Raw genomic sequence first — 12,969 nt, 5'->3', positions numbered from 1 at the left:
GGACAGAGGGCATTCTGGTGCATCTCGACCTGGATGACAGGTTGATTCGAGCAAAGTCGTCTCAGGAGAGCACCCAGGTCACGGCTTGGGTGGTGGAGTTTCTGTAGTTAGGATGGGTGGTCAACCTTTCCAAGAGTCGGTTGGCCCCATCTCAGTACTTGGAGTAATTTGGGGTTCTGTTCGACACCTCCTTGGGGAAGGTTTTCCTCCCAGAGGCCCCGGGTAAGCAAAGTGCAATCTCAGATTTGCCTGCTTATGGCGTCCAAGTGTCCTCGGGCACAGGATTTCCTCCAAGTCTTGGGGTCGTTGGTGGCTTCCCTCAGCGTAGTGAGGTGGGCTCGGCCCACATACGTTCTCTTCAGTATGCTCTGCTTCAGTGGTGGTCGCCCCAGAGGCAGTCTGGATCTCCCTGTTCCTCTGAGGGGCTTAGAGCGTTGCAGTCTTCGTTGGTGGCTCCAGACCTCCCATCTTGTTCAAGGGATGAGTCTGGATCAGTCACAGTGGACTGTGCTTCTTATGTATGCCAGTCTCCTTGGTTGGGGAGCTCAGTGTCTAGGTCACTCAGCTCAGGGCACCTGGTCCACAGAGGAGGCGTCCTGGTCGACTGGTCAATCAGTGTTCTGGAGACCAGAGCCATCTGTCTGATGCTGTTAGCCTTCCGCTTCTTCTTGACGGGCAAGTCAGTCAGGGTTCTGTCAGACAATGCCACGGCGGTGGCCTATGTCAATCGTCAGGGGGGCACCAAGAGCACTCAGGTGGCGCAGGAAGTGGCTCTGCTCATGGTATGGGAGTTCAGGAAATCAGATCATCTTGCGGGTCCTCGTAAGAAGGATGGTGAATCCAAGGCTACCTTTGCGCTCTGGATCAAGGAGACTTATTACTTCCTGTTCTGGTATTTCTCAAGGCTCATTCCACTTGGTGTCAAGCGGCTTCTTGGGCTGAGTCTTTGCTAGTGCCTCCAGTGGATATTTGTAAGGCTCCTTTTAGGTCTTCCTTTGTCAGACACTACGGTATGGACATTCAGGTGCATCGGGATGCAGTGTTCAGTGAGCGTTTTCTGGTGTCGGCCTTTCAGGAGGTCCCACCCATGATGGGGACTGCTTTGGTACGTACCGTTTGTAAGAGATGCTAAAGAAGGAGAAATTAGGCTCTTACCTGCTAATTTACTTTCTTTTAGCCTCTCCATACCGGCATAGGACCCCACCCTGTATATTGTCGTGTTGTTCTTGTGGGTGTTGCGTGTGCAGATTTTGTTTTTTCTGCGGGTCCAATATTTTTCAAGGGCCAGGGAGAATTGAAGAACAGCAGCTGTGGCTCAGCCGGCGAGCTATGGGAACATTTTCTTGCTGGGATCTCTCCTTTGCATTTTCTAACAGCATTCAGGTATATTAGTTGTTACTCCTGTTTGTAGTCTTGTTTATTTCTGTTTCAAGTTCTTAGTTCTGCTTGGCTATTTGGCAGACTGATAGGAGTAGGGAGAGATAGCTATTGTGTACTATTCCAGAGTTTTGTTTGTCATGATGAGATATAACCCACTTGTAAGATACCTATACCAGTCTGGAGAGGCTAGAAGAAAGTAAATTTAGCAGGTAACCTAATTTCTCCTTGCTCCAGGTACAATAAGTACCTGTCTAAAATAATGTAAACCACTTTGATTGTAACCACACACACAAAAAGCAGTGTATCAAGCCTCGTCCCCTTTACTTCAAGGGGATTTTGATTGCAGTTCAGTAGATGTTGATTAAACAAAGCTATATGATGGGCCAGTGCAGGGTTTGAGCATCTGCACATGCTTAAGGATTGCAGACTTCCACCCTCTCTGTGTCAGCTTGGTAGAAGCACGTGAATCTAGAGTCTCCTGAGTAGATTGTAGCAACTACTTATGCCAGCCTACAGGGCTGGGAAGCTCATTGTCAGATGGAATGAGGACAGTGGTCCATCTACACTCAATGCTGCTGGCAGCCCAAAAAGTAAGAGCAGCGCTGCTGGGAACAAGAGCAGTGAGAAAGCACTAGATCTTGCTGGGGTAGAGGGGGATTCCAGATAGTTGTGTGGGCCGCCCAGAAGGTCTCTGCAGGCAACCATTGGCTCGCAGGCCTTGCATAAGATCACTGAAATAATTCCTAACTTTCTATCAGGACAGGAATGGAAAACAAAGATAAAAATGTTATAATGCCTAGCTGTATCACTCTATGGTATGACTGCACCTCGAATATTGTGGGTCTTCATTAATAAGTTAATTTCTCTCTCTTCGTTTGATTATCAATTTTTATGCCTCTGCCATTTTATGCCTCTGCCATTTTAACCATGTGCAGAGGACTGGAGGCCTTCTCCTTTGATGGCCTGGCTTTACTGCCATTGAAATGATATGATTTCAACTTCCACTGGGTTTTTTTTTTTAATTGAATATTCAGTGTGGCTCCGATGGAGCTCCGTTCAGAGACAGCCAGCCATGCTGGTGACATTACTTCCTCCACATCAATCGATCTTTTTTTCAAAAGCCACTAGCTGCCTCAAAAAACCCTTGATTTGTGATTTTAATTGGGTATACGGACATGTTACTTGTAAAAATTGTGCCGGTTGTTCGGCAGTGGAGCATCCATGTGCCGCAGCATGCATGAGGGAGGGGCAGGAGCTTCATGCTTAGCCCTATCCATGTCCTCCAGGGCTGGTGAACTGCTTTGGGTCCAAGAAATGGGTAAAAAGTTCTATCCGGATCCCCTATCTTGTGAGGATGCAAAGTGGGTGCATGGAGTCTGAAGAACCCACAAAAGCCAAGCCAGAGATTCTACAGGATTCATTTGCTTCACCTGCACAAGGCTTCTCCCCAGAGTTTGTAAATCTGATGTGGAGAGTCTTTCTGATGAGACCAGGTCAGTTAGCGCAGCCTGCAGGCGTACAGCCATCAACCCATTGAGTGTTATCCAGTGTCTGCTTCTCAGTTGAGAAGACCGGGCCTTGGTTCCAGTGACTTTACAGAGCCAGACTAGCCAGATTGGAGGTCAGAGTTCATGCTGTTTTTGTCTCGGGACTCTGATTCAGTCCTGGATGACTCTTGGCTCCTTGTTTGGGTCTGGCAGTGAAGAGGCCTTTTCAAGTCAGTCTCTATCCACCACTTTATTGCCAATGCTTTTAAAGAGCTGAAGCTAGAAGTTCCATCCTCCTCTTCCCAGTGCATGGTCATGAGTGGCTTTAACGCTCAGACCTCCTTTTTTCCTGTGCATCCAGATATTACTGCAATTACAGAACAGTGGAAGACATTGGCGGGGTCCTTGAGGGTTTCCAAGACCTTGTCTAGGCTTTATCCCATGCCACCAGAGTTCCAGCAGCTATTTGACCAGCTGAGCCAAAGGTGGATTTGGCGGTGGCTCAGGTCACCAAATGTAAGGCTTTCCCAAGTGAGAGTAGTGTTATGCTGGAAGATGCCCAGGATTGCAAGGTGGACCTGATTTTTGAAAAAAACTGTTTGTAGCTCTTGCTCTGGGGATCAAGGCTGCTGCTGCCTTGTTTGCTGCATGGGCCTGATGCACCAGACTGTGACAGTAGCCCTCTGCGGAGGAGGATGCCTGCCACCAGCTTGAAGGGGTGGATTATGTGGCTGATGCCTATACAACTTTATCAGGGTCATGAGCAAGGTGTTGGTTTATGCTGTCCTGGCTCACAGAATGCTCTGAATAGACAATGGGCAGGTGACTCAGCCTCCAAGGCAACACTGAGCAGACTGCCCTTTAGGGGACAGATGCTTTTTGGTAAGAGCCGTGAGGGCCTGATGGCCAATGTGGCTGATCCAGGCAGGCGTAGAGGCAATTTTCATTTCTCCTGTCATTCTTGACAGTATTCCTAGGAGGCCTCCGTCCAGGGGTCCTTCCAGGGTTACAGATGGCGATTCAACAGCTCCAAAAGCCAGCAGTCCTCAGAGGCTCGTGGCATTCCTTCCTCCAATAAGCCCCAGTGAAACCAGGTTGGCAGCCATGCATCCAAATATTGGGGGATGGCTGTCTGCATTTTAGAGGGATTAGGAGAAAGGACTAATGGGTGTTGAATATCATCCAAGTGGGTCAGAAGATCGAGTTTTATCGCCCTCCTCTGGTTTTGGGGTTGTTGTTGTTTCCAGACAGTTAGAGCCATGTAATGTTGTATTAACTTACTTTGTTGCCATGATGGTTATATGTCTCTTGAGCTGATGGGTTAAGTATATATTACTGCCAATAAAAAAAATACTTAAAATAAGAAATGTTTCATTCCGTTTTGTTTATCCTTTAATTTTGTAATAGTGTGCATTAAATGAAAATATAGGTTATTAACAATAGAAAAATGCATGTGCCTACTGTACAGACTGTAAATTGAGTTCTCAATGCTGCTTTTTATTAAATCATCCATATACAAAGCTATAAATTGAAACCATTTCACTCTTCATAGGTATACCCCCACATGTTGGTCCTCGTCCTGGAATGCCTCCTATGACACAAGTGCAGCCAGCAAGTTCACAGGGTATTCTTGGTAGGCTTTCAGCTCCTGGTGCCTCTATACCCAACCCACAACCTCTTATTACTAAACCACTTTTTCCCAGTGCAGGGCAGGTAAGGTTATCTTATTCAGAATTTCATATGTCCTAGCTCCACTGTCATATAATGTACTGAAATATGTATGTTCACTCTTGCTTTTTCCTTCAGCATGTGTAAATATCTGATAATAGCCAGATGAAACCTTTCCAGAGCATAAAAGTATCTTTAGGCCATCATTGTCATATCTCTTTATACCACTTCTCACTGGTAGGAGATTTGCATAACAATTTTCATGTTGTGTCTGACTTTTTTGCATATTCGAGGCAGCTGTCTTCATTCATTTTTCCAATGCTGCTTTTTTAATTTCTGTACAGAACAGAGCCTGTTGATTACTTTATGGTGCTAATAGTCTCTAAAATTTAATAGGTCTTTTTTAAGGGATGAATATGATTTTTAGATCTTCTATTTTTTTTTATGGCGTTCTTCTGTGTTCACTTTTATTTTTATGTAAAACCAATGAGAACTGTTGTAAGCTTCGGCGGGTTATCAAATTTTAATAAACATTTAACTTTTAGAATTTAAACATCCATAATGTCTTAATGACAGTTGGACTGAAGATATGGCAGTTGACAAGAATTCAGACCCTTTGATAACATGGACTCTGGCACTTAGCTATTTTCCACCCATTTCCTTGGAGACTTTTCACTGTTTCCTTTCTTTTATGCTACAGATGGGGACACCTGTCACAGGCTCATCTACAGCTTCATCCAATTCAGAAAATCTGTCTGCGCCTTCTAAAGCTCTGTTTCCTAGCACAGCACAAGTATGCAGGAAGTTGCAGTTTTTAAAAAGCTTTTTTGCTTCACAAATAAAACCCTTTGGAACTTAAAGACACAATTTTGTAAACATTTTTTCCATAAATGCTGTTGAATAGGGTTTCATTAATGACAACACAGCATTTTAAATTGAATTATACCTCTGAAAGCATTTTGACTTGTAAATTATGCCACAATTTCACATTGTTTCAGAAAACGCAACATTCTGGTTCTAAAGGGTTAAAAACAGCATGTAAGCATTAATGCGTTGTAGTTGGCACTGATTAGTTTGCATGGCGAAGCCTTTGTGTTACCTCCCTAATGGCACTATAATGTCCGAGGGTAAATCAGAATGTAAAGGCAAAATACATAGAAGTAACTGAGCAATTGAACATATCACTTTTCCATATACTCCCCATGCAAGACGACGCATTGGTTGTATCATTGAATTAGCTTCTGCATTCCTGCAGAGAAGAAGTATTTTGGCTGCTCCCGAAGCCAAGTTTGCACCGCTTGCTTTTCATCATTAGAGGTGAATCTACAACCTCGCAGCATCTCCTTCAGTGGACAGAAGATGTGGTAATTGCTAGGCACCAGATCTGGGCTGTAAGGAGGATGTGAAAGATGTTCGAACCCAAGCTGTTGCACTGTCTCTTCTGATGCTGATGCTGTCAATGTGCTCTTGTGCATGATGTTGATAGGTGACCAGAACGATCTTTGTCAGCTGCACCTATTTTTCTCGGTTTTAAATGTTTTACCCACTCTCAAATCTTTTGTTGATTCATGGTGCTATGTCTATACTGAGTCAATATCCGACGGAATTTCCACAGGTTTCACTCCCTCTGCCCAAAGAAAGCATACAACTGCATATTATTCTTTGATGGTACAATATTGCAATGGATCGTTCATGTTTCTGACCTTGTGGCTACTAAAGGCCAAGTGCTACACTGTGCGTGGGCAAACTGTCCAACAGACAATGTACGAGTACCTACATTGCATTTCATTAGCTTTGTTCTCCGGAGACAAGCAGGGGAAAATGCAGTCACACTTGAAGGTGAAGTCTCTTGACTGAACCTGAGTGTCTGTACGCTCCCCAAGATATAGTAAGGATTTTTAAAAAACTCACTGAGCGTGTGCTGGGAGACTGCCTCTGGAGCCCTTCCCCTTAGTAATTCGTTTTTTCTTTTGCCGCTCCAGTTTAACAGCGCATCACCTAGGACCGCAAAGACACTGGTCTCCACATCGTGATGACTTCCTTCCAGTCAACGCTCGACAGCTTGACAGTTTCAGGCCAGCATTCCGTCGGGGGGTGGGAAGCCTACTGTGTCCGCCTCATATTGCCTCTAAGTTACCGACAGAAGTTGGAGTAGTAGTTCAGCAGCAGCCGCTAATAAGAACATCAGCGACGACTCCTCCACCGGCCTCTACAAAGCTGACATGGGCTACAGAAGGAAGCTTCATGGCAGAAAGGTAAAACAGGAAAGGCTCCCGGGGGCTCAGCTCCAGCCTCACAGTCCTCTCCTAGAACTGACCAGAAGTCTTAAGAGACTGTATGTGTATGATATGATGTCGTGTACTGCAGCAGTGGTGATAGCATCTCGACGAACTGCATGGCTTAAGGCTTCTGACCTTAGAGAAGACCTCCATGACAGACTGACTGTTGCACCCTGTCTCAGAGATAGTCTTTCGGTGCAAAGGTCAAAGACACAGTTTCACAGCTAAAGAGGATTCAACTATTATGTGGGAACTTTGGCTTCTTCAGACCAGACTCACCAGATCTGTCAACCCGCCCTTCCTTCCTTCAGAAGAGCATATCAAAAGTTTTTACGACAATGCTATCCACAAGGGCAGCTTACTCTCTATAACCGTCCTAACTTACAAAGATCACAACCTTCCTCTCAAAAACAACATTCAAAGGACAGGAAGCAATATTCTACATCTCAGCTTCCTCCACTCAAATCGAATCCTGGGGGGAGGGGGGAGGCAGCGGCTAACCCATTTCGTCTCCGCATGGCAGTGCATCATGATGGATAACTAAGTCTTAACCATTGTTTCTCAGGGTTCTCTAAAATTTCCTCACTCACACCCCATCCTTCCATCATCCTCCTCAGTCCAACACATTCCTCAACTTTCGGAAGATATATCTCTCTCCTTCAATCCACACCATAGAGGGGTACCCCAACATCAGAGACATTCCAGTTTCTTTCTCATTCCAAAAAAAGACTCCTAGTCTAGACTTACGACCTCTCAACGCCTGCCTCAAAAGAGAGAAGTTCAGGATGATTTCCCTTCCATCCATTCTGCTGCTTCTCAGACAGAACGATTGGTTAGCTGCCCTAGAGCTCAAGGATGCCTGCACTCGTGTTCCAATTCATCCCTCTCACTGGCAATTCCTTCGTTTCAAATTTTTCAACAATCACTACCGAAACAAGGTTCTTCCTTTTGGCCTCTCATCAGTGCCTCGTGTTTTCATGAAGTGCCTCGCTGTAGTAGTGGCCCACTTAAGAAAGCAAAACCTGGTGATATCCCCTTACTTAGATGACTTGTTTGTCTTGTAGCACATTCTGAATAATGTTTGCTACACATCATTTAGTTACAATTCAGACCCTGCAAGATTTGAGGTTCCTGATCAACTACAAAAAGTCACAACTTGGGCCGATTCATTCTCGTATTCATTGGAGCGCAGAAAAACACCATCATGGCGAAAGCTTATCTTCCAGAAGATCGCCGTCAGACCATCAGTCCAGCCTCCCATCTCAGGCAGTCCTCTTACCTGACAGCTCGCAATATCTTACGTCTCTTTGGTCACATGGCAACATCCCTGTCTCTGGTGTCACATGCAAGGCTGCATATGCGTCCTCTACAATGGTACCTCAGACTCCACTGGCCTCGTGTCAAATCCGCCATACTATGGTGGATCCAGTCAACTCTCTATCAAGGGTGTCCCATTTGAACCTCTGCCTCCTCAGCTCATCATCACAACAGATGCATCCATCAAAGGTTGGGGAGCGCATCTCAATCAGTTTCAAACACACAAAGTCAGTGGACACTATCAGAACAATGTTTTCACATAAATCATTTAGAGCTTTGAGCAATTTTCTATGTTCTCTGGGCTTTTCATCCCTAGATTCGCAACTACCGCATTCTAATACAGACAGACAACCAAGTAGCAATGTTCTATGTGAACAAACAAGGGGGGATCAAGCCTCCCTTTCACTTTGTAGAGAAGCTTATTGAATCTGGACCTTTGTTTTGTCTCATCATATGGACTTGCTCAGCAGGAAACTCGATCCTCATGAGTGGACTGTGCATCCAGACATACTACAGCAGGTGTTCCAACTTTGGGGAACTCCACTGGTAGACTTTTTTGCTACACAAGACAAACACACATTTTGTTCTTTATGCCCAGCTTCAAAGAGATGCTTTTTCCATTCCATGGAACCAACATTTTTACGCCTTTCTTCCAATTCCTCATTTCCAGAATTCTTCACAAAGTCAACAGCGAAAGGACTTACATGATTCTAATTCTTTAGCACTCTCCAGACCAGTAGAGGTTAACTTTACGAATGGGTATATATCTAATCATGACCAGCAGGTGGAGACTGAAAACAAAACTTTGGGACAGTATATCCTAGCCCCTCCTCTCTATTTCCCTCAGTCTTCTTTCAGTCTCCAGCAGGTGTTGAGTGATCTGTACCCATCTCCCTTGGTAGGGCTGTTGGAATTTGTTTAGGGGGTTTATTGTCCCTGTTTTTAGCCGGACGGAGCTTGGGCGGACTCTGTTTGGGGGTTCGTCCGACCTCGGGGGTGTTAAACCCGGCGGGTCACGAGCGGGGTCCCTCCCCCCACTTCCTCCACCTCCCCACATTTTTTTAGAGGAGCCTCAGCAGTAAGCCTTGCCCCCTAAGTCAAGCAAGGCATATTGCTTCGAGAGCCTGTGGAGTCTGTTCTGTAAAAAAAAAAAAAAAAAAAAATCCTGAGGTAGTGCTGGTCTGAAGGGTTGTTTCCCTTTAAGAAAACTGTATTTTACTGTATTTTTTCATGTAACCAGCACTTTTTTATAGCTAGGTCGCGTATGGAGCAATTGTGCCCTTCTCCGGGGGAGTAGGACACAATTTTAGTCCAGCCGCGAGGCACTCGCGGCCGGCCTGAACTCGGCGGTTTGGGTCGGTGAGGTGGTGGAGCTCCGTCGGCAGCGGCTGCAGGCGCCCAGAGCTCCCCGCCGATGGTGCCTCGCGAGTCGGCTTGGAGCAGTGGGGAAGCCCGGTCTTCCACAACCGCCCACGGAGGGATTCCCCGAAGGATTCCCTCTCAGCTGATTTTTTGACAGCTGATGCCGGCTTGCCTGCTTTAGCGGCTGAGACTATTCAGGTTTCTCAGCCGCTTCAGGCTATGGAGGGAGCTTTTTTGGCGGGAAAACCGCCATCTTCTCTGTCTGGCCCCTCCATTTTGTCTTCCACCTCAGGTGACCTTCCCCCTGTTTTGACTATGCAGGGGCAAGGTTCTGCTGGGTCCCCTGCTGTGGCAGGGAGTCCCTTGGGACCCTCGGGGGGTTTTTTCTCCTGAATTTTTCTTTTCTTTATGCAGAGCCTATTTTCAGGCGGCTGGGGGTCCCGGTTGCGCCCAGGGGGTTTCGGGGGGTGGGTTTTCCTCCGCGCTCCCTGCGGCTTTGCCTCTTTCGTCTGGCGTGACGTCCCCTCCGCCGCCTCCCTTGTCCAAGCGTCCGCGGGTGTCGTGGGACGAGAATTTGTGGTCGGAGGAACGGGTCGGTCTGGAGGAGGACCTGGACCCTTCTGAGGAGTTCCAGGACTCTCTGGAGGGGACGGAAGCTGGCAGTGGGTTGTCGGATTTCCCGTTCTCCAGTGACGAGGCGTCCGTGGTGCGCCTTTTTCAGAAAGATGAGCTGCCTGACCTTATTCAGCAGGTTTCTTCGGTTTTGCGTTTTGAGGACGCGCCGCCGGAGACTCCGCGTGTGGGGGACCCCCTGTTACGGGGGATCCGTTCCGTTTCCCGCTCTTTTCCTATGCATCAGGATATTCGGGATATTATTCTGGAGCAGTGGAAAACGCCGGAGACGCCGTTTCGGCTGGCGCGCAACATGGCTCGCCTGTATCCCATTCCGGAAGGGGATCGGGCTACGTTAGCTTCGCCAGTCGTGGATGCGGTGGTCTCGGCAATTTCCAAGCGGCATACCGTGCCTGTTGAGGGCGGTTCTGCCTTGCGGGACTCTGAGGAGCGCAAATTGGAGAGCATCCTTAAGCAAAATTTTCAGGTCTCTGCCTTTGGGGTCCAGGCGGCTATTTGTGGGGGACTGGTCGCTCGCGCCGTGTTTCGGTGGGCGGAGCGGGTCTTGGATCGAGAGTCTGACGACTGGTCTCTGGTGGATCAGGAGGTAGCGAAGATTGAGATGGCGGCCTCATTCCTCTCAGATGCTCTATATGACTTGGTGCGGATCTCGGCTAAGTCTATGGCTTTTGGCGTGGCTGCAAGGCGTGTGTTGTGGCTGCGCGCTTGGGCGGCGGATGCTGCGTCCAAAGCTAAGCTTACTAAATTTCCCTTTCGGGGGTCGTTTTTGTTTGGAGAGGACTTGGATAAGTTGATTCAGACTTTGTCGGACTGGAAAGTTCCCCGTCTGCCGGAGGACCGTGCCCGTCCGGCGTCTCGGGGGGGTGCGGCCCGGGGGCGTTTGCGGGATTTTCGCAAGTATCGCCCTGGGCGTGGGGCTGCTTCTTTCCAGTCTCCGGGATTTTCCCGGGGTCGGTTCTTCCAGCGCATGCAGCCCTTTCGGGGGGCCCGTCGGGGGGCAGGGAATCCCTCCGCCGGTTCCCCCGCTTCCCGTCCTGCACAATGACGCCTTGCCGGCGCCCCCTTTGGTTCCGGTGGGGGCCCGGCTGCGTGAATTTTTCCCCAAATGGGCCGAGATCACGTCCGATCAGTGGGTCCTGGAGGTGGTGCGGGACGGTTATGCCCTGGAGTTCGCCCACTCTCTGCCGGATTTTTTCCTCGCTTCTCCATGTCAGACTCCGGGGAAGACGCAGGCTTTTCGCCAGACCCTTCAGCGCTTGCTAGATCTCAGGGCAGAGTTGTTCCGGTGCCCCCTCCGGAGTGGGGCACGGGCAGGTACTCCATTTACTTTGTGGTGCCCAATAAGGAGGGGACCTTTCGGCCCATCCTCGATTTGAAAGGGTTCAACAGGGCTCTCAAGATTCCCTCTTTCCGTATGGAAACTCTGCGGTCGGTCATTCTGGCGGTTCAGCCGGGGGAGTTTCTCACTTCTCTCGATCTGACGGAGGCCTACTTGCATGTTCCCATTCGGGCCTCTCATCAGCGTTTCCTGCGCTTTGCGATCTTGGGTCGGCACTTTCAGTTCTGTGCGCTTCCCTTTGGGCTGGCCACGGCTCCTCGGACGTTCACCAAGGTGATGGTGGTCGTCGCGGCAGCCTTGCGGTCGGAGGGCATCCTGGTACACCCCTACCTGGACGACTGGTTAATTCGGGCAAAGTCGTTGCAGGAAAGCTCCCGGGTTACTGCTCGGGTGGTGGAGTTTCTCCGGTCGCTGGGCTGGGTGGTCAACCTTTCCAAGAGTCGGTTGGTCCCGGCTCAGCGTCTGGAGTACCTAGGGGTGCTGTTCGACACCTCCTTGGGGAGGGTCTTCCTCCCAGAGGGCCGGGTGAGCAAATTGCAATCTCAGATTCGCCTGCTTTTGGCGTCCCGGTGTCCTCGGGCGCGAGATTTCCTCCGGGTCTTGGGGTCGATGGCGGCATCCCTGGACGTGGTGAGGTGGGCGCGGGCCCACATGCGTCCTCTCCAGTATGCTCTGCTCCGGAGGTGGTCTCCCCAGAGGCACGGGATGGATGTTCCGGTCCCCCTGCGAGGCTTGGCGCGCTGCAGTCTGCGTTGGTGGCTCCAGACCCCTCACCTAGTTCAGGGGGTGGGTCTGGATCTCCCGCAGTGGACGGTGCTCCTGACGGATGCGAGTCTCCTGGGTTGGGGGGCTCAGTGTTTGGGTCACTCAGCTCAGGGCACCTGGTCCGCGGAGGAGGCCGCCTGGTCGATCAACGTGTTGGAGACCAGAGCGGTCCGTCTGGCGCTGTTGGTTTTCCACTCCCTGTTGCTGGGCAAGTCGGTCAGAGTGCTGTCGGACAATGCCACGGCGGTGGCTTAGGTCAATCGTCAGGGGGGCACCAAGAGCACTCAGGTGGCGCAGGAGGCGGCTCTGCTCATGGTTTGGGCGGAATCCCATCTGCTGGACCTCTCGGCCTCTCATATAGCCGGAGTAGAAAATGTTCAGGCAGACTTCCTCAGTCGTCACTTTCTAGATCCAGGAGAGTGGTGTCTCGGCGCCGAGGCGTTTCAGTTGATAGTGCAGGCTTGGGGGCAGCCCCTGATGGACCTGATGGCCACGGGTGGCAACGCCAAAGTGCCCCGCTTCTTCAGTCGTCGCAGGGACGGTCTGGCCGAGGGTCTGGATGCTCTGGTCCAGCAGTGGCCAACGGAGGGGCTGTTGTATGTGTTCCCTCCTTGGCCGCTGGTGGGCAGAGTGCTTCTTCGCATTGTTCACCATCCGGGTTTGGTGGTGCTGGTGGCGCCGGATTGGCCTCGCCGTCCGTGGTATGCGGATCTGGTGAGGCACCTGGTAGCGGATCCTC

General features: G+C 49.5%; 1 protein-coding gene across 2 annotated transcripts in view; it reads left to right on the top strand.

The window, feature by feature from the left end:
- Positions 1–12,969, top strand: part of ZNF207 (zinc finger protein 207) — a 65,673-nt gene that overhangs the window by 42,614 nt on the left and 10,090 nt on the right. Inside the window, exons 7-8 of one of the 2 annotated variants that reach the window (XM_033960843.1) lie at positions 4,420–4,580; positions 5,236–5,328. In XM_033960843.1, the coding sequence (XP_033816734.1) occupies positions 4,420–4,580; positions 5,236–5,328 (254 nt within the window). The remainder of the gene's footprint in view (positions 1–4,419; positions 4,581–5,235; positions 5,329–12,969) is intronic. The other variant, XM_033960844.1, reaches the window with a different exon arrangement.

The sequence above is a fragment of the Geotrypetes seraphini genome, chromosome 10 (assembly GCF_902459505.1).
Source record: "Geotrypetes seraphini chromosome 10, aGeoSer1.1, whole genome shotgun sequence".
NCBI lineage: Eukaryota > Metazoa > Chordata > Amphibia > Gymnophiona > Dermophiidae > Geotrypetes > Geotrypetes seraphini.
The sequence above is the reverse complement of the archived record's forward strand: the minus strand, read 5'-3'. Positions and strand labels throughout refer to the sequence as shown.